This window comes from Strongylocentrotus purpuratus, unplaced genomic scaffold, assembly GCF_000002235.5.
Source record: "Strongylocentrotus purpuratus isolate Spur 01 unplaced genomic scaffold, Spur_5.0 spur5_scaffold_12, whole genome shotgun sequence".
NCBI lineage: Eukaryota > Metazoa > Echinodermata > Echinoidea > Camarodonta > Strongylocentrotidae > Strongylocentrotus > Strongylocentrotus purpuratus.
The window spans coordinates 5,937,780-5,958,665 of NW_022145597.1; the positions used below are offsets into that span (position 1 = coordinate 5,937,780).

The 20,886-nt window shown below is 37.5% G+C and overlaps 1 protein-coding gene across 3 annotated transcripts in view; it reads right to left on the reverse strand.

Moving 5' to 3' along the window:
• LOC576314 (arf-GAP domain and FG repeat-containing protein 1) overlaps positions 1-1,100 on the reverse strand; it is a 31,790-nt gene extending 30,690 nt beyond the window's left edge. The window contains exon 1 of one of the 3 annotated variants that reach the window (XM_030981680.1): positions 885-1,100. In XM_030981680.1, coding sequence (XP_030837540.1) covers positions 885-1,045 — 161 coding nt within the window. In that variant the 5' untranslated portion in view covers positions 1,046-1,100. The remainder of the gene's footprint in view (positions 1-884) is intronic. The other 2 variants (XM_030981679.1, XM_030981681.1) reach the window with 2 other exon arrangements.
• Between the last annotated feature and the right edge of the window lie 19,786 nt (positions 1,101-20,886).

Genomic DNA, 20,886 nt, shown 5'->3' on the forward strand with positions numbered 1-20,886 from the left:
CCAGATCTCTTAGTGTAGCGATGTTGCTTGTTTAGTTTTCTGGGGCTCGTGCGCAAGCCGACTACAACAAGTACAAGGAGAAAATCAAAGTTGATTTGTTTATTTTTCAATTTAAAATTAAAGCTCTGAAATGCTAAGGCATACGAATCATGGCTCCCTTACTCTACATATGTATGATGTACATGTATCTCACTTTAAAAACAGAAAAGAAATACATCTGCCAAGAAGGGGGGGGGGGGGGAGAAGAGTGAAAATTTCCTGTGTACAGTTTGAACAGGGAAAAAATGGTGCATTGTTTAATGACCGCAAATCGGTGTCTGTCTGTATCTGACTATTCTGAGCCGAGTCAGTGACTGAGAAAAAGACACACAGAGCAGAGGGATGGAAATCATTGGGCTTGTCTAGGGGAAGAGGGAGAGATCAGAGTAGAGCAGTACTTGAGTAGAAAGAGATTGACACTATTTACAGACACAGTCATTATCATTATCATAATGATTAAACAACGGATAACAATTAATTAACATCATTCAACAAGTTCAAAATCGAATTTACCAAAGCAAAGGGTAACAAAAATTGAATCATTACAATTAACTGCATATCATAGATCTACAATTAACTGCATCTACATTTCTAGCATCAAATGTTTCAGTCCATCATACTGAAAGAGACGGATATAATCCGAGATCAAACAACAGAGACACTAGTTGAATGCCCGGCTTGAATTGATCGTAAGTAAGGTACACGCCCCATGTAAGGCACTGTACCTCACATAACCGCCAGCAGCAGCCCGTGCATAATGAACACGTAACCGTAAGTCATGCCCGACCGCTGCAATACCCGCCCAAATAAAATGCCGGTATGACAAGTTTGATCATAATACTTACAAAATTCCGCTACATGCTGTACAAACAAATGTCCCTATTGTCATGTCAACATATGTAGGTCCCCTCTGATTACACTCGAAACATGTTTTGTTGTGTTCCCTGCTAACCATCTCCCGTAATTGCTTGAGATGCTTGTCATCTTGCTTCCTTTTCGACGCCATTTTGAATGAATCGCAACAATGAAATCGATAATCCCACCAATTTTGTTATCGTGTGTAAATCTGAACGTCCAACATGTGGCATTTATTGTTATTCTTTCTCAAAAATAGCACAATTAGTGGCTCTGTTACACGTATTGTACTTTTTAGTAATCCATTGAATAATTAAAAGTTGATAAACACACCACGAATTGTTAAAATTCAGTTTGGGAAAATATATTCAGACCCAATCTGGTATTGTCCTAAAACGATATCGTCTTGTTATCATTGTAAAAGGCTATGAATAATGGCTTGCGAATTCACGAGGCGTACGCCCCCTTAATTTATTAGTCATTCCAAGGTCGTGTTTCAACGAAAATTTGAACAAATTTCATACCCTTTGATGCGTGCGGGGCACTTAGTTAAAGACTAACAGGAATATGTATGTAAAAACAATCAGCATGTATTTCATAATCAAAATAGACAGTTATGGATCAGTACTTGTACAGAGATATAAATATATTATAGCACACAAAGTCATGGCCCATTTATAATATCAAAGCAGAGCATACCACATAGACATACAAAAAATCAATGCAGATATAATACATAGTTTAATGAGGTACTATATTATATGGTGGCCCTGAAGGGACATCGCGAATAGACTAAATCGTGAAAAATATGCGATAAAATTCACGATATCGTCAATTATTTTATCGCATATTTTTCACGAAGAAATTCACGAAATTGACGATATCGTGAACTTTATCGTGAACTTTTCACGATGAAATTGACGATATCGTGAATTTTATCGTGAAAAGTTCACGATATAAAGTTCACGATATAAAGTTCACGATATCGTCAATTTTATCGTGTACTCTATCGTGTACTCTATCGTGTACTCTCCTGACGGGCGCTTCGTAAACAGAACCAGCCCTAGCTGGGGGAGACAGAGAGAAGGAAAAAAGGGAAAGGGAAAGAGAAGATAAAAGGAAAGAAAGAAGAGGAAGAAGAGGAAAAGAGGAAAACGGGGGAAGGGCGAAGGACTCTTGTCCCCCTCCCCCCCCCCCGCCAAAAATAAATCAGAGAGAGAGAGAGAGAAGGGAAAGGGAAAGGAAAAGAGAAGATAAAAGGAAAGAAAGAAGAGGAAGAAGAAATGAAAAGAGGGAAACGGGTGCAAAGGGCTTTTGCCTCGTCCCCCCGCCCCCCGCCAAAAAATAAATAAGAGAGAGAGAGAGAGAAGGAAAGGGAAAGAGAAGAAAGAAAGAGAAAAACGAAAAAGAGGGAGAATAGGAAAGAAAGGAAAAGAAAGAAAAGAAAGGAGGCAAGAGCCCTTCGCTCCTGTTTCCATCTTTTCTAATTCTTTTTCCTCTTCTTTCTTTCCTTTTACATTTTCTTTCCCTCTCCCTTCTCTTTCCCTTTATGGCGGGAGGGGGGAGGGGGAGGTAAGAGCCTTTCGCCCTTCCCCCGTTTCCCTCTTTCCGTCTTCTTCTTCTTTCTTTCCTTTTATATTTTCTTTCCCTTTCCCTTTCCCTTCTCTCTATCTCTCTCTCTCTCTCCTATTTATTTGTTGGCGCGGGAGGGGGGGGAGGAGGAGGCAAGAGCCCCTCTTTTCTTCTTATTCTTCTTCCTTTCCTTTTTTATTCTCTTTCCCTTTTCCTTCTCTCTCTCTCTCTCTCTTATTTATTTTTTGGGCGGGAGGGGGGGGGGAGGAGGCAAGAGCCCCTCTTTTCTTCTTATTCTTCTTCCTTTCCTTTTTTATTCTCTTTCCCTTTTCCTTCTCTCTCTCTCTCTCTTATTTATTTTTTGGGCGGGGGGATGCAAGAGCCCTTCACCCCCGTTTCCCTCTTTTCTTCTTCTTCTTCCTCTTCTTTCTTTCCTTTTATCTTCTCTTTCCCTTTCCCTTTCCCTTCTCTCTATCTCTCTCTCTCTCTCCTATTTATTTGTTGGCGCGGGAGGGGGGGGGAGGAGGCAAGAGCCCCTCTTTTCTTCTTATTCTTCTTCCTTTCCTTTTTTATTCTCTTTCCCTTTTCCTTCTCTCTCTCTCTCTCTCTTATTTATTTTTTGGGCGGGGGGATGCAAGAGCCCTTCGCCCCCGTTTCCCTCTTTTCTTCTTCTTCTTCCTCTTCTTTCTTTCCTTTTATCTTCTCTTTCCCTTTCCCTTTCCCTTCTCTCTCTATCTCTTATTTATTTTTTTGGCGGGGGTGGGGAGGGAGGAGGCAAGAGCCCTTCGCCCTTCCCCCGTTTTCCTCTTTCCTTCTTATTCCTCTTCTTTCTTTCCTTTTATATTTTCTTTCCCTTTCCCTTCTCTCTCTTATTTATTTTTGGCGGGGGGGGGGGGAGGAGGCAAGAGCCCTTCGCCCTTCCCCTGTTTCCCTCTTATTCCTCTTCTTTCTTTCCCTTTCCCTTCTCTCTCTCTCTCTCTCTCTCTCTCTCTTATTTATTTTTTGGTGGGGGGGGGGGGGAGGTAAGAGCCTTTCGCCCTTCCCCCGTTTCCCTCTTTCCTTCTTCCTCTTCTTTCTTTCCTTTTATATTTTCTTTCCCTTTCCCTTTCCCTTCTCTCTCTCCTTATTTATTTTTTGGCGGGGGGGGGGGGGGAGTGAGGAGGAGGCAAGAGCCCTTCGCCCCCCCCCCGTTTCCCTCTTTTCTTCTTCTTATTCTTTCTTTCCTTTTATCTTCTCTTTCCCTTTCCCTTTTTTCCTTCTCTCTGTCTCCCCCAGCTAGGGCTGGTTTTGTTTACGAAGCGCCCGTAAGGAGAGTACACGATAGAGTACACGATAGAGTACACGATAAAATTGACGATATCGTGAACTTTATATCGTGAACTTTATATCGTGAACTTTTCACGATAAAATTCACGATATCGTCAATTTCATCGTGAAAAGTTCACGATAAAGTTCACGATATCGTCAATTTCGTGAATTTCTTCGTGAAAAATATGCGATAAAATTGACGATATCGTGAATTTTATCGCATATTTTTCACGATTTAGTCTATTCGCGATGTCCCTTCAGGGCCACCATAATATTATTATATATGAGAAAATTAGCATTTCAGATATATAGGCCTAATCAAATTAATATAAGTGTTGTTTTTATCATTATGAGAATGATGTAGAAAGTGGAGTATTGATGACCGACTCGATCTAGTCTAGTAGACTAGAGTCGTTGAGAGAGAGAGAGAGAGAGGGAGGGAGAGAGAGAGGGAGGGAGGGAGGGAGAGAGAGAGAGGAGAGAGAGAGAGAGAGAGAGAGAGAGATGGAGAGAGAGAGAGAGAGAGAGATGTGACATATTTCCCCCAAATAATACAGTTATACACTGTCCTTCAAGCTTCAAGCACACCCACTCACCCCTGATCTTTTGTATAATGTTGAGTTCATAATATCCCATGTGCTTCCACTCTGCGTCTTATATGTTGATAACCGTTCACTGCAGTAGTCTTTAATAGTCTCCTTAGACAAGGCACTTGTTTTTTTTTTAATTCTTTTAATTTGTATTCTTGTGTTAATTTGTTATAACATTATTTGTTGAGGGGTCCACACACTCTACAAGCCTTGCTTTTTAGTGGATCATTCCATTTTCACTTAGCATAGATATATAGCAGCATTTTTCTTTTTCTTCTTGATTTAGACTGCATGTATGATACGATTATTTTGTAATTTTTTGTAACTTGATTAAAAATAATATAAATAATATAAATAATATTTTTTGTTATGCAAAGAAAAATAACAAGTACACTTGTATAACTACATTTTATATACTTCCACTCTGCGTCTTATATTATGTTGATAACCGTTCACTGCAATAGTCTCTAATAGTCTCCTTAGACACAGCACTTGTTTTTTTTTAAATTCTTTTAATTTGTATTCTTGTGTTAATTTTTTATAACATTATTTGTTGAGGGGTCCACACACTCTACAAGCCTTGCTTTTTAGTGGATCATTCCATTTTCACATAGCATAGATATATAGCAGCATTTTTCTTTTTCTTCTTGATTTAGACTGTATGATACGATTATTTTGTAATTTTTTGTAACTTGATTAAAAATAATATAAATAATATTTTTTGTTATGCAAAGAAAAATAACAAGTACACTTGTATAACTACATTTGTATACTTTGTAAAATGTTGTTTGTTATTCATTTATTGTGTATACCGGTAAATATTATTTTCTTTTTGAAAATGGAAATAAAAATGTTAGCACTAGTTGTTTTCTTTTGCCTTCGAACATTTGGAAATCGCAACTCCCCCCCCCTGAGTACCAGGGGAGGGGGCTTGTTTTTTTCAGGGGAGGGGGCGCCCCCGCCCTGGATCCGCCACTGCCCTGGCTGCACATACTATAGATGTAGCACGATAGGTAAAACATAAGCTTTGAATAAAAATATAGAGCGCCGTCTGGTGGCTGGAGCTGGCCATTTAGTTCATCATCCATGATCCACTGCAGCATGGCTGGAGATGAGTGAGCAGTCCGGAAAAGTTCTCTTTTACGAAAGAATAATTATGTAGATGTTAATATATTACACTTAGTCAAATAGTGTAAAGCATGTCCTGAACTGATATCCTACTTCCAATCTATTTGACAAATAAAAAGAATTTTAACTCCAGCTCATTATTTTGCAGCTGCTAAGGTAACCCCCAGCATGCATGTTCACCTTTCATCTTATTTTTTGTATGCATACCCCACTTTGACAGCGTGAGACGGCATCTCAATCCTCCAGTATTTAACATATAAATCTGTGATTTTTAATCTGTAAAGAGATAGCATGTGCAATTCCACACATTGCAAATTTTACCTTTAAACCCAATTGTAATCCTAACCTTACCCCAGGGGCCCGTTTCATAAAACTTTTTTAAATCTATAACAAATGCTAAATTTCTATGACAAATCTGCTCTCAGCCAATCACATGCCATGATTTCAGTAGCTTATAACAGTAGCTTGTAACTTATTATTTATATCAAGTTTTATGAAACAGGGCCTATTATAGCAAACTTTAATCATTATCAAAAAATGTCTCTGTTGACTGATCACGTTCTGATGCCCCTATGATATAATGAAATAAATTAAGTCTGGTCGTGTACCCTATCTCCTTGATGGGCCTCTAGTAAAAGGCCCATAGCATTAATTTTAACAGCTATTGCTAATATTGTCATTATCATTATGATAATGAGACGAAATATTTCATTTAGTTCCCGTTTAAGTGATAGGCATTATAGCCGTAGTGGATAAACAACATTTTATAACAGAGAGAGAGAGAGAGAGAGAGCGAGAGAGAGAAAGAAATAGAGAGATAGAGAGAGGGAGAGAAAGATAGAGAGAGAGAGAGAGAAAGAAATAGAGAGATAGAGGGAGGGAGAGAAAGATAGAGAGAGAGAGAGAGAGAGAGAGAGAGATGGAGATGGGAAGAAGGAAGGAAGGAAACATGCGTCTTTTAAACGCGTGTTATCATTATAAGAATTCAACAACTTTTGCACCCCCCCCCCCCCAAAAAAAAGGACTCTATGGAGAAGGCAATTAAATTTCATGCTCTTTTACGCTACATTCCCACAGTAATTGTAGGGTTTGAGACTAATTTCTCTGGAAGTCGTGCGGAAATTTTACAATTTTAAGTATAAAATATTAATCAATCTAAAATCTCAAACCACATCAGACTAAAATTAATACTCAAGAAATCACAAAAACTTATTTATATGAGGAAGGCGGTTCGCCTGTTGACATTAAATACAAAAGCTTTATACGCAGTCACATGTAGCGGTTCTATAAGGACTTTATTATCATTATTATTATTATTAGTAGTAGTAGTAGTAGTAGTATCAGGTTTGTTGTTATCATTATTATATTATATATATATATATATATATTTCTTCTTTTTGGGGGGGGGGAGCTTTGAGTTTCTCGCATTCATTTTCTACATCTGCCTCGATGTAATTGTTTCATTAGAACCGCTCCTAGCGATCAATCATGATGCACCGAGCGGAAGTGGGCTGTCGATCATCGCTCAATAATCCACGTATAATGAGTAGTATAACATGTACACACAATTTCCAATCACTGCATTTATCTTTTTATTAATTGACGCGCACGGGCCGCACTTGATTTGCGCACGCCTACTAAACATTCACTATACATCTTACGGCGTGGCGCCGCGGAAGAGACGCCACTTGTCACAATAAAACGCCACACTAATTCTCCGAGCTCCAATTTGCAAATTCATTTCTACTAAACTTTCTTGTGATGCGAGCATCTACGAGCTGAATGATTTATGTGTTTGATACTGTCTGGTTGAATGTATAAGAACGTTACAATGGAGCCGTGATATAATCTTAAGTGCAGCAATTAGTTTCATCGTTTGAAAGGAATTGTAGCCGTTCGTTTTGCTTTTACAAGTAAGTTTCCTTTTTTATTAATTTCATTCTTTGAAACAAAGTTTTTTTTAGTTATTTCCCAGCGGAGCCTGTTTGTTTTTGTTTGTGTTCCGATGAGTCTCCCAAAACAAGACAGAGCAAATGAACTTATTGACTCTGAATTTAATTCATGTAAACAAGTTGAAATCAATAATGTAGTGTTTTTGTGTAGTCGTGGTTGTATTACCTGACTGCTAAGAAAACATGAATGCTGCCTTGTTAGTAAACAACCAGAGGACCGACGGCTTTAGGTCCTCTGTGAGAGACCTGGTAATGAGGATTAATGCCTTACCAAAGGGCACTAGCGCATCGCCTTGGTCTCGAACCCGGGTCGCCGCATTACGAGACCACTACTCTACCAACTGAGCTATTGCGCCTCCAGGCTAGCTATAGCCGATTAAGTTTCGGCGGTAAAAGGAATTAATTTACTTTGTTCACTAAAGTAATGTAGGCGATTGTTGTAAGGTTGAAATATTGACATCACCTGCTATTTATGAACACAATGCATTTTTTTGGAGTAAAATACTAGCAATACTTTTTCATGATGAGAAACTCAATTGTGGGTGAAATTTGTGGGCGAAACATTTTGACTCCCAAAACCACTTTCTTTTTCATTACTTACATAATATGAGCACTATGTAAAATTGGATGGCGTAAATTTCGCTTCGCATATGACCACGTTCATTATATTAATATTTGTGAAAGGTTATCATTCATGCAGAACGTGGAGCTAACGTAATAATGAACAATTTTATTGATTGTATGGTCAGTACCCATGCAATTCATTTTGTCCATCGCTCATTGTATTCACTGACTCGCTACCCTGAATACAGGTTTATAGCATGGTATACTGCATTTCAATGTTTATCAGATTATGTGAATAGATCGTTGGTTCTATTTCAATATTTTCACCTAGCAAGCATTTTTTATTGCCTGATGTCCGTTGTTGAAAATATCCACAATAACAGTTACTATTATCATAATTTGTGTCCAAATAAATAGCAGTATATTCAGCTTGTTTAGAAAGATGGAATTCCTGAAATTTTGTTGGTAAATATAAGACGTTAATATAATTGTTATATTCAATTTCTCCTTTGCTTTTACCTTTGGCACATGCCTTGTTCTGATTCGTACGATAATCTTACAGTTAAGTATCAATTTTGAAAATGCTAATGGTCAATGGTTATTTTATTGTAATGATCATGTATTACAATCCAAAACTTTTATTTTTGTAAGCGCTGAAAATATTTCATTTCTACAGCAGTATGCAAATGTAAATCTCTTTCTTATTGGTATTCCGTTCTTATACTGTAGTATTTGGTAATCAATAATAGCAAAATGCATACTAAAAAGCACCCCTCTATGTCTGAAGGGTATAACAAGGGGAAGAAAACTGAACAAAAAATACTTGTTTGATTTAGCTCGTAACTCTCATTGTGCGAGCACACGTCAATGCTTTCTTTTCACAGGAGAGCATGTTTGATTTAGAACCGTGTACAGTGGTAAAGGTTTTTTCTTTCTTCAAGTATCCTTATAAAAAGCGTCGTATCGGCTTACAAGAAAATTCGTTTTAAAAATAGGTTGCAGAAGTGGCGTAAATGCACCAAAACGGTTGTTCAATATTCACGAAGCACCTACTGGATGCAAGATTTGCATTGCTTCCCACTCTATCTCTCTTCTTGAATGAGCTGTGGGCGAACTGTCGTCAAAATCTGTTTCTTGATTAAAAACCATAAAAACGAAATGATTTTCTTTTTGTCCCGTGCCTGTCACCAATCCGTCACTCTATTTTAACTCACACTCTCACCCAAAGAACCCCCTTTCTCTTTTTATATTTATCCATCTCATTCTTTCAGTTTCGTCCCCTCTCTTTTCTCTAAAAGTTTTTTCCATTCTTTCTCTCTCCATCTGTCTCTCTCTCTCTCTTCTCTAATAAATTTCTTTACATTCTTTCCCCTCTCCTTCTCTCTCTCTCCCCACTCTCCCTCTTTCTCTCCCTCTTTCTCTCTCTGTCTCCCTTCTCGCTCGCTCTCTTCGTACACATTCTGTCTGTATATCCCTTTTCCTCCCTATCCCTCCGCTCACTCTTTCTTTTTCTCTTCATCGTCCTTTCCTCCTCTTATCATTCTTCTCCTCGACCCTCTCCCTCCCCACTCTAGCTATTTCTTCCCCTTCTCAATCATCCTAACCATTCAAATTAAAATTTCAGATGACCTTGCTTGCTTTGCTTAGGACCCACGCCATCCCATCTTCAACAATTACTGTGGCGAATCAGTTGCGAAGACATTCAACATGATCCATCAATAATGAACCTGCCCCGTCGATGAATAAATATGACATTTCGACAAAACCTCTCCTTTAAGTAATTCATTTGCCACAATTGCAATAAATGTTGCCTTTTAAGAAATGAAAATGTCCAATCGAGGTAACATTCCGTTTGCTTTTGACGGAGCGGGGGGAAATTCCCTCGGGGTCATTGGATTTAATATCGAAGCCCCTCATAAATTCCCTTCATTATTGCCACCGTGAAGAAGAAGTATAGGAAACGTAAACAGAAAAAGCCTTAAGGCTAAGAATTATATTCATACTTTAATTGAAATATGAATGAGAAGAGCGCGATCTATATCAAGGGAATTCGTAGATTGCTCGAGCACACAAAAGGTGATGTTTAGGATTAATTCTGTTTAATATCACCAACGAGAACTGTTGGTTTTTTGATAACCAGAAGACCTCAACTCATTTTGGACTTCACTCAACTGTTTCAATTTTCATTTGCAAAATTTGATTCATAAACATCTTTCAGGTATTTAAGAAAAATAGTAACTCTGTTCATTATCTATTTTTTAATTAGAGGTTAAGCTTTGAAATCTTTTCCCCATGATCCATTTCAAATGAGAGCTTTGTTCGGTTTTTTTTATTCTGAATGTGAAATTTTATTGCTCTAAGTTGTCATATCTCCGAATTGTAAATCCGAGGAAAAAATATATCCATTGAAGTTTGTTTCGACGAACAGTTTGTCTTGAATACTCAAATCCAGGAATTATGGTAGTTAGTCGTAAGTAAATTGTTTGTTTCACGTAGTGTTGATTTAATGCGTGCAGAATGACAATGAAAGCTGGTGATCAGTAATGTGAAAATCTTAAGAATTTGGTGTATAATTACCAGGGCTTTTAACGGCTAAACATAGCCCCTCTATCACGATGTATTTTTGTTTCGGTTAATGTCGTTTTTCTGAATGTTCATAAATTTCGAAGTTTCATTAGTACAAAGATTCAGAATTCTGAAGGTTCATATTTCCGTAAATGACAAAGAACCTTATATTGGGAATTGCAAACCTTATGAATAACGAACTTTATTTCATTTTCGGAATTATGAACCCTACTTCATTCCCGGAATAACAAACCTTCCGATTGATAATTCCTTTTTCACTTTCGGAATTATGAACGTTCGGAATCTTCCGGAATAACGCAACAAATGTTCGGAAATTTGTACCCTTCATTTTTCGGAATTATGAATCTTCGGGAATTTTCCTGTATCTCCTGTATTTTCGTTGTCTGGCTATACATAACATGTATAAGTAGGTCACTCTAAGACAGAATATCATACGATCATGATCCCAAGTGAATCGATTCGTACGAGGGATAAATTGGATTGATAGCTATTGAATGAGTTGACCTGAAGCCGACTGGTTCCCTCTTTATAAGATTAAAAATGAAAAGTAAGAGAAACTTCATTAAAACGCAGGCCTTTTTTAAGTTAATCACATTGATTGAGTTATGCCCTTGAGATGCTGTGATGGACAAAATAGGGGATGGCCATGAGTATCTCGCTTGTCTTCTGCTTTGTGTATCTATAAAACCCCAATAATCTAAAAAGGTAAATCAAAATGTGCTTTATAAGGGGAAAGAGGTGCAGACTTTTCGTTCAATTATAATTTTCAAATGCCGGTATCCTTGATTACTACTTTTCTGCTCTATCTTTAAACAAAGCCCAATGAGTTTTAAATATGATAAGCACGAATCATACGTGTTGACCTACATGTAAACAAAACAAATTTGTTTTATTGTTATAAAAATATATGGAAAATTGCTATTTTCATGCTCAAACTTGAATCTTCTTTTATCTTTCTGAAATAAAGATATACAAAACTTTTCAAAGCTCTCGTTCCTGAAGATTTTTTTGAATAAGACCGAATTGTTTTGATTCGATTTATCTGACACCGGCAGGTGAAGTTATTCTTTAATGAGAAGAAGGAAATGCTAACATGTCGCCTGATCATTCAAATCTTTGATAGAATTTTTAGTTCTGATGGAGATGGAAAATACCATTAATTTACTTTGTGAGTTTTCTAATTTTCCCCTCAGTTTGGAAATATTTTGGAACATCAGTTCTTATAAAGCCTACTGTCAAATCAACTTGTCTCAGTTACGCCCAGGTCGTTCTTTCACAATATAATTGCATGATCATTTTTTGTTAATGTCCCACATAACAATCTTCTGCCCTTCTACATTATCGTTTAATTTCCTCATTATTTTTGTATATATCCCATCTTAATTAGTCCAGACAGCTGTAAACAGACCTCTTAAAATGTCACACAAATAATTTCCCTTTGCCACATTGTTTTCTATTATGGGATAGATAATAATATCAAAGGCTACAATATTATTGAACTGTTTCGGTGCGAGATTAATATTGATACCAGTGCTGTTTTGCGCAAAATTGCTCTTGTCACAAACGAGCAAACGTGCAGAGACGCGAAGAGAGCAACCGATGATTTGTCTAGCATGGATTGCATTAATAATAATAATAATAATATGGGTATTTATATAGCGCCGGTATCCGCCAGGCTCTGACGCTCATGGCGCTGTACATATTACAATTCTCGAACATATCACTTTCTTAACTAAAATACAGGTAAACTAAAACAACACAAAGTATTACGGTACGCCAAAATTATAATTGTCCTAATTAAATAGCATTGTCGCTAATGGAATGAACAACGTCCTACTTTGTTCTTAATAATTAGCTTGACTCTCATTTCAAAATCAAATCATAAGATATATGTATAAACATTAAATATCCTTTATGAACGCAACACTAACTAATTCAAAGCAAATGAACGGTAATTATAACATTCAGTCGTTTCGCTTTTATTCATCATATCCTTATTGCCATTAATTACAAATAATAATTCTAGATTTCCCCTCAGTGCATCCATTATTTACGCCCCATTATCATTACTCTAAAGAAAATGACTTTAAAGAAATAGCCGTCTTCTTGTAACCAAAGAAAAAAAAAACGCTTCATGAAAAAATATAGAAATATCCACCTCAAGAAGTAAAGCCCCATTCATTCATATCACAATACACGCGTTTGATAATAATCCGCATTAAGAAAGGAATTGAAGTTGAGCGGTACGCCGTGGCTATAAGATTTCATACTAGCCAATAAAGCCTTCTGACTTCCTTAATCAGATTACGGAATATACCAAGCCATAATCTTAATGAAATTCACTTCAGAGTTCGATCAATATAAAACGGTGTCTCATATCCATGTTTGATATGGTCTAAGAGCCAATGTTTCATCGTAGACTGCCTGCAAAAAAGACGTAAGGGCTCTGTATTGTCAATCTCATTAAGATCCTTCTTGCGGTCAGCTGACGATATCTGATTCAATTCATGTGACGGGTGTCCTTGTCTACTCATTTCAAAACATCATTTTGCGCGGTCCTAATTTTTTTCGATGAACACGTTGCAATTATAAGTGTTGCGTCGAGCTTCCCAGCATTTGACTTTCGAAATAAAGTTATTTTTAGATTGGTTACGAATCTTTTCAGGTGGCAATTTAGCGACAATAATAAGATGCTCTGGATTTGTGATATAACTGTTGCGGGGAAAGGAAGATTTAAAAACAACCCTAAAAATTAATACGATACACATCGAGTTTGGGGGAGAACAATTGCAATAGGTGAAAAATTAAGATATGAACTGGTAATCTTACTAATCGATGCACAGAATATTACACTGCAAAATTCGTTGTTTACACAACATTGGGTGGTTCACCCCTTACACGGGGTTGTGTTAAGTTGTGTAACAAAGATTACACAACTTTACACAACGAATTTGCAGGAATTTGTTGTGTAATTTGTTCCCGCCCCCCCCCCCACTCAGTGTTATTTAGGGTACGCATATGCGTGTTCCAACCGACCCCCCCCCCTTTTCAGCAAAAGTCCGGTGTGTAAAGTCAATACGGCTCGACCTTTTTCTTTTGTATACGAGCCTTTTTCAGCACCCCCCCCCCCTTTTCAGCAAAAGTCCGGTGTGTAAAGTCAATACGGGTCGACCTTTTTCTTTTGTTACGAAAAGGACATTTTGGCAACACGCATGGGGTCCGTCCGTTCTCGGAGTGGGGGGGGGGGGCCGGGAATTTGTTGTATAATTTTTTTCTACACAACTTAACACAACCCCTGTGTAAGGAGTGAACCACCCAATGTTGTGTAAAGTCGTTACACAACGTTACACAATGAATTTGCAGTGTAGGTAGTGGTAGAAGTCGTTTGAAGATCAGTGTTTTAGCTATGTATCAACATCGTTTTTCCGAAGGCACTTATTTCACAGGTTCATAATTCCGAAAATGAATTAGAACCCTGTATCATTTTCGGAATTAGGAACCTTCGGAGCAGTGAACCATATCATATATTTCAATGATGGAAATATGCTAACGAGAATTTTCTCCACCTATGGAAACCGGTGCGCCCCCATGAAGTCACTGCTCCTAGTAGAAACAAAGAATAAAGAGAAGGTTGAGTTCTGATGAAATGATGAAAAAGAAATTGTGAAATATTGGTTTATCCGTTGTGAAATTGGTCAAGACAAGTAAGCGTTTGTAGACACGCTGCTGCTATTTCCAGAAACAATTATTGATTTTATCGTTTGAACAGTTTGAATACAAGAACAACGTAGTGTAGCAAAAGAAAGATATATTTGCAAATTAAGTTGAGAACATAATAAATCAGGTAAATATCTTTCTCTAAGAAAAGTTTTGGCTACATGGAACATAGAAACATTGTCGTTTTTAGCACTTGAAGTAGGTGTTAAAACTTCAAAAGCATTTTTCTCGGTTCCCCCCCCCCTTTTTTTTTACCAGCGCCCACGCTACGCGACCTTTTACCGGGCAACCTCTTTTTGTTCATGGGACTTTTTGTTGCTTCATATTACAAAGTCATCAGATTTAAAAACTTTTCACAGTTTTTAATGGCGTTTACTTTGACAGTATAGTCATTGATTACTTGTTTCAATCAATGTTCTTTTTCATTAATTCCAGAGAGTTTGTTTTAAACCAATGCATGACCTTCTGCGTGTTGTCTTTATTATGCTTGTAAATGGCAGGTACATGTTTTTTTTCTTTTTCATCTTTAAATCCTTTATTTCATATTCATTATGTTCGTATGGGACCTTTGGGAGCTAGATAGAGATCATAAACGCAATTTGAGTTTGAATATTAGTTGGTCTTGGACGATGCATCATAAATATAATGCACATGGTCGCCCTTTCATGAATGTGAATGACTGAAGTAAAGCCGAGGCAATCGGCATCCGATTTTTGAATGCCTATTTCTTAAATATTATGCTCCTAGTGGAAATATGAAAGAATCATTCGAAAAAAGGGATAATGAATTCGAAAGAGGGAAAAATATTTAGAATGCCCATTTCTTAAATTTCATTCTCTTTTTTCTAAATTCAGGTGACCCATTTGCAGATTTATTCTGCACTAATAATACATTCGAACGAGAGAATATTGAATAACCATTCGTTAAATCGTATGCTCCTTATTTGAAATTACATGAATCATTAATTTTTGAAGAGCTTGTTGCATGAATAAAGAATTTGAACGAACGAAAATCAATTCGAATTAGAATTTACCGTGGCGATCACAGCTATCGTGAATTTGAATGCTCTCAACATTAAACCGATTAACCATATTTCCAAATCGAGCGGGAAAATCTATATCGAGAACTAAGATTGTTCATTGTAAGCTCCAAGGTTACTAAGCCTCTTTCCATACGCTCACGAAAACGGTAGACAACCTAATAAATGAATGCAGTATCTCTGACTGGGAAATGCGAGAAGTGGTAGCTACATCTTCACTTTATTTCCCCCAAAGTATATTAAGCCGATATTCTGTCCTTGTATCACTTTGAGCTTCGGCACTGAGCCATAAGGGCGTTAACTCAAATCATTTAACCTACTGCCTCCTGGAACCAGGTTGTCACTGTATTAAGCCTATGGGGATGAGAAAATTCAGTAGTCAACGTGTTAACTCAGGGTTGATGTCATTTTGGACAGCTTGAGATTTTTATCACCATACCTTTTCTTCAGGGCAGTCTCACTTGAATCTTAGTATGAATGTCATATTTATGACCATCACTCGTACTTTTTCTTCTTCTTCTCGATTCGATATGAGAGCTCTATTTATGTGCCTGAGGTTACTCTTGTGGAATATATAGACTGTTTTCCACCCTTTCTGGCGGTCGTTGAACCACTCAAAGAATACCATCTTGTTTTCTTCGTTCAGTCTCATTCAAATGATACCGTCTTTTTTCACTTCGTGCTTTCCTCAATTGCATAATTGGTCTGTATTAGTCATGTGTCGGGATGAAGATAATTATCGACACCTGATGTAATTGCGTCATTTGAAGCACAACATAATCAACAACAACATCACCAACAAAGGAATTTATGTTGTGGAAGCTATGTTCTTGCGGCATCTGTGTGGTCTTTATGAATAAAGACAAAATCTAAACTTTTCATAAATTTGCATGGATTAAAGAAATTTTAGATGTGTAATGGTATGATCAGGAAAATCAAGGGAAATATGAAAAGATCATTCATTAGCTTAAAAGTGCAAACGCCTAGGAACTAAAGTTCTATTCCCAAAAGGGAACAGAGATGCGTTAATAATCTACCCGCCCCGAAATGGAAAAACCCCACGGCGATGGCACGTTGAAGGTATAAAATCTCCATAACTGAACTGCTTACCAACTTTCAATATGTAAAGCTGTTCGCCCGACTTATGATCTATATATCTCGAGAGATAAACACTTCCTATACTGCTTTGAAGTAGAATTCACCTTTTCTTCTACATTTTGTACATTTCCTTCCACACTAAGTGTGCAGTACCTGACCATTTGGCTGCTTAGTGAAGTCAATTTTCAAGAAAGATTTTTTTTTAAATTAGTGTGCATGAAATGAGATATACAATATATGAAAAACAGAAATATTTGTATATATTTGATATATATTTATCTGAAGAAATTATAAAAGAATGGCGGGAAAAGGTTGTAGTGAGAATTCATTTGCCTATGTGCGCAGAAGCGGAAGAGTGGGATCATAGGTTAACAAGAGAAGCAGGGACGTTTGAGAAAGCTGTTCGAAAGAGACGGCGAGCGGACATTATGAAATAATCAAATCTTGAAAACTGACCAACTTGCAATTATAGGCCCATTTACACACCCCAAACACCATTATGAGAAAGAAGAAGAAAAAGGTACGAGTAACAAAAAAAAATTACAATTGCTACGATGCTAAGGTTGCAGTGTAAATGGTGCAGCTTCTGTAAATTTTTACGGCTGCCCGGTGATCTAGATCCCGCGAGAGATAAATCTCCGAGGCTTTGGAATACCAATTTACTGCTCAAGTTGCTTCTAAGTGACCTGGATATAGCACACCATATTACACGATTCAATCAAGCCATACAATAATTCAGCAAGCCAATTTACGCCTTGGTGCTGATGAAACAGTTCTAGTATCATAATTGAGAAGGCTAGCCAGAATCAAATGTAAAGCGAGAGGGAAAAAATGATGAAATTGGGCCATTGGGCCAACAAAACGTCATGCATTGTAAGTGGAGATATGGGTTTTATTATGAAGCATTGCTATGAAAAGTGATTCTAAGGTCGAGATGAGGAAAATAGTTCTTGCTTCCCAGCCTGTCCGACAGCTATTGTGATAGACAAAAATACCAGAATCGATAGAAGGATGTCTTGTGAAAATCTTGTGTGTGGTAAGTATAGTCGACCATGGATGTGATGACTGTCTGCACAATCAACAAGAGCGGAGGGCGATAGGAGATGAAGAATAAAGGCATTTTGTACAGAGGGCATATGCCCCTTCCTATCGAATGGCGAAAATTAGAGAGAGAGAGAGAGAGAGAGAGAGAGAGAGTAAGGGAGAGAGATAGAGTAAGTGTGTGTGTGTGTGTGAGAGAGAGAGATAGAGTAAGTGAGAGAGAGAGAAATAGATAAGTGAGAGAGATAGAGATAGAGTAAGTGAGAGAGAGAGATAGAGATAGAGTAAGTGAGAGAAATAGAGATAAGTGAGAGAGAAAGAGAGATAGAGTAAGTGAAAGAGGTAGAGTAAGTGAGAGAAATAGAGATAGAGTAAATGAGAGTGAGAGAGATAGAGTAAGTGAGAGAGACTGAGATAGAGTAAGTGATAGAGAGAGAGAGAGTGAGAGAGGGCAAAAGGGAGGGAAACAAGAATGGGGAGGAGAATGGAGATGGATATAATGTATGTAATGTACAGTTTTTATTTTTTTTAGTGCGCCGTGTATCCATGTTTAAGGAATGTCTTCCTGCTACTTTGCTAGGTACAAATTTACCCCACCTGCGAGGAGAGTAGCAAAAGAAGATTAATGTCTTGCCAGATGACATTAGTGCCGCGGCTGGGAATCGAACCGCGAACCATGTGATTCATAGTCCGGGGGCATATCCAATGTACCACGAAATCTCAAAGAAAGTGTTGAAATGAAAGGACATGTGCCCATCCCCAAATCGATGACCCTTTTCCCCCACGTGAACACAATCATGTTCTCAACACGTTTGTACAAAATCTTGAGGACTCTTAAAATGTTTGTAGAACATTAAATCATAGTACGTCCCAAAATTGTTTATGTTACGTGGGTGACTACCGGTCTAGCCACCTCGCAAGACAGATGCTCCCAGTGGATAGATGGACCCACGCAACGCCCTCGATCTTGTCTACGGTAGATATGAAGATATCAAGTGGACATTCGAGACAAGATATAAACTGATCCTTGATGGATTTTATTTGGATATGACTCTATAGAAAAGGGGCAAGACATAACTCTGATAGGAGAATGCAATAAATATCTTTCTAATAATAATAATAATCCTTTAAAGTCCACTCCAAATTTTATTAAACCGAAACGGAAATTCTTTTTGCCCAATTGATCGTGAGCCCGGCAGCCACTGAGCAGCGCCAGATCGACGTTGCTCTGTTCCTTATTGTTGAACGCCAAACAAGGTAGCAGCAACTCGCATCTTTTAACGTCTTTTGGTATGACGCGGCCGGGGTTCGAACCCACGACCTCCCGGTTGTGAGGCGGACGATCTACGGCCATCACTCCGGTACGTGACTCCGGTACGTGACAGTCATGTTTGATTGGATGGAAACATCAGTGTACTTTGAAGGACGAGCAGAGGGATTCGCCACTCCTGACGGATTTTTCCACAACAGAAATGAAGTGCATTCACTTTTTTATTTTCTAATAGGTCAGGGGATGACGGAATCAAGCAACGAACTTTGTATAATAAAATCAAACGACTTACTTTTCCTTCCTCATATAGGTTATATCAGGCGACCCCTTTCTTATGTTCTCTGGGTTGATAAGTTAATAAGGAAAATGCTTCGGAAACAAACTAGAATGTTTAATGAGCTAAAAAGTCGAAGGAAACATCACACTGGAAAAAATTTCCGACAATTAAAACGGGACATTAAAAGAATGTTGAAATCAAAATACAATTTTTTTTTTAAAGCAAATTTTGTGATGATTTGAAAAGGAGCTCGAGACGATTTTGGTCAAAGAAGAAACGTCATAACCCGATACAGTGCTTAAAGGTGAATAGTAATCCACAGTAATACTGTTATTGGAGACAAACTAATAGCAGATGCTTTGAATTAAAAATATGAGTCTGTTTGTCAACAGCACAAGTAGTGCATTTCCAACCATGTATATAAACAGATAATGTTTCTGTCATGAATAACACCCATTGTTGTGTAACAGATGTATGTAAACTAATTAAGAAAATTGATGTTATTAAGGCTCAAGGCCCAGACGGCCTAGCTCCACGTGTACTCAAAGAAGGAGCAGAGCAACTAGCACCCTCACTTGATTAGCTATTCGATATATGTCTTTTAACAGGAGAGTTGCCAATTGACTGGTGTAGAGCTAATGTACGCTCCCTTCTTACGAGATGTAACAAAGGAAGACCTTAGTTATTATCGCCCTACATCTCTACTTGTAAATTGTTCGAAGGGATAGTGTGTAAACACTTTGTTCAACACTTTAGTGCACACAATGTTTTTTTAAAGCCATGGTCTCGTTACGCCACTTAGAGGAAGGTAGTATATGTACATGTATATTAATAATCTTACTAGGCGTCATTTCTTAACGACTGCATAAAGGTTGCTACGTAAACGCGGACCTCTGAAGAAACAGCAATAAGAAGTTACAATTTAAACTTTCGTTATGAAAATAAATATAATTTCACTAAAATAAAAAAATTATGTGGCTGCGTTTGAAAATTAAAATCATGGGTGGCTGCGTAAACGCTGTTTTCTGTAGAAGCACCTAAAATTATAATAACAGTGGGTTTTTGTTTAGCGCTCATATCTGTTATACTTGAAATTATAATTGACACTCCTGGCGCTCCGCAATTATTACCCCGGCTCTAGCATAAGCTTCCATTACAGTGCTCTAGCATTTCAAGGAATTAATTCCTGTCCGAACAATGAGAAGTTGCAATTTAAAATGTTGGTATGAAAATTAAAATCATTTCACTAAAAGCAAAACACAAGAGGATGGCTGCGTTATGAAAATTAAAATCCTTTCACTAAAAAGCAAAATACAGAAGGGTGGCTGCATTATGAAAATTAAATTCATTTCACTAAAAGCAAAATATAAAATATACTTCGAGAACAATGCAAATCAATAGCTACTTACATCACCGAACACATTATCTCATATTTGTCACGGGCTTAAACAAAACCTAACAATGTTCTGAGTAATAAATCGACACAATCAAGAATTAGTGGCGAAACATTTCTTAAACTTTGCTTTGCGGTTGTTTAGCTGTAAATCTTTGAGTCGACTTTTTAGCAGAGGCTAAGAAATGACTGGACCTCACTGCTTTATCAATCTAACTTTATACTCAAATATCAAAATTATAGCAGAGAAGATTGTTCTGCAGGACAACAATGAAAAAGAGAGAGAAAAATATTTAATAAGATGAGTTCAAACGACGGCATGCTTTAGTTCAGAACTTGAAATCGGAATTAGAACTATAAATTCTCACAACATTAAGTTGCTTGTCTATAAGTATAAGGTAGATGTCAAGTCTTTAGATGATTACGCCTAAATTCACGTCAGAACAAGAATTAGATA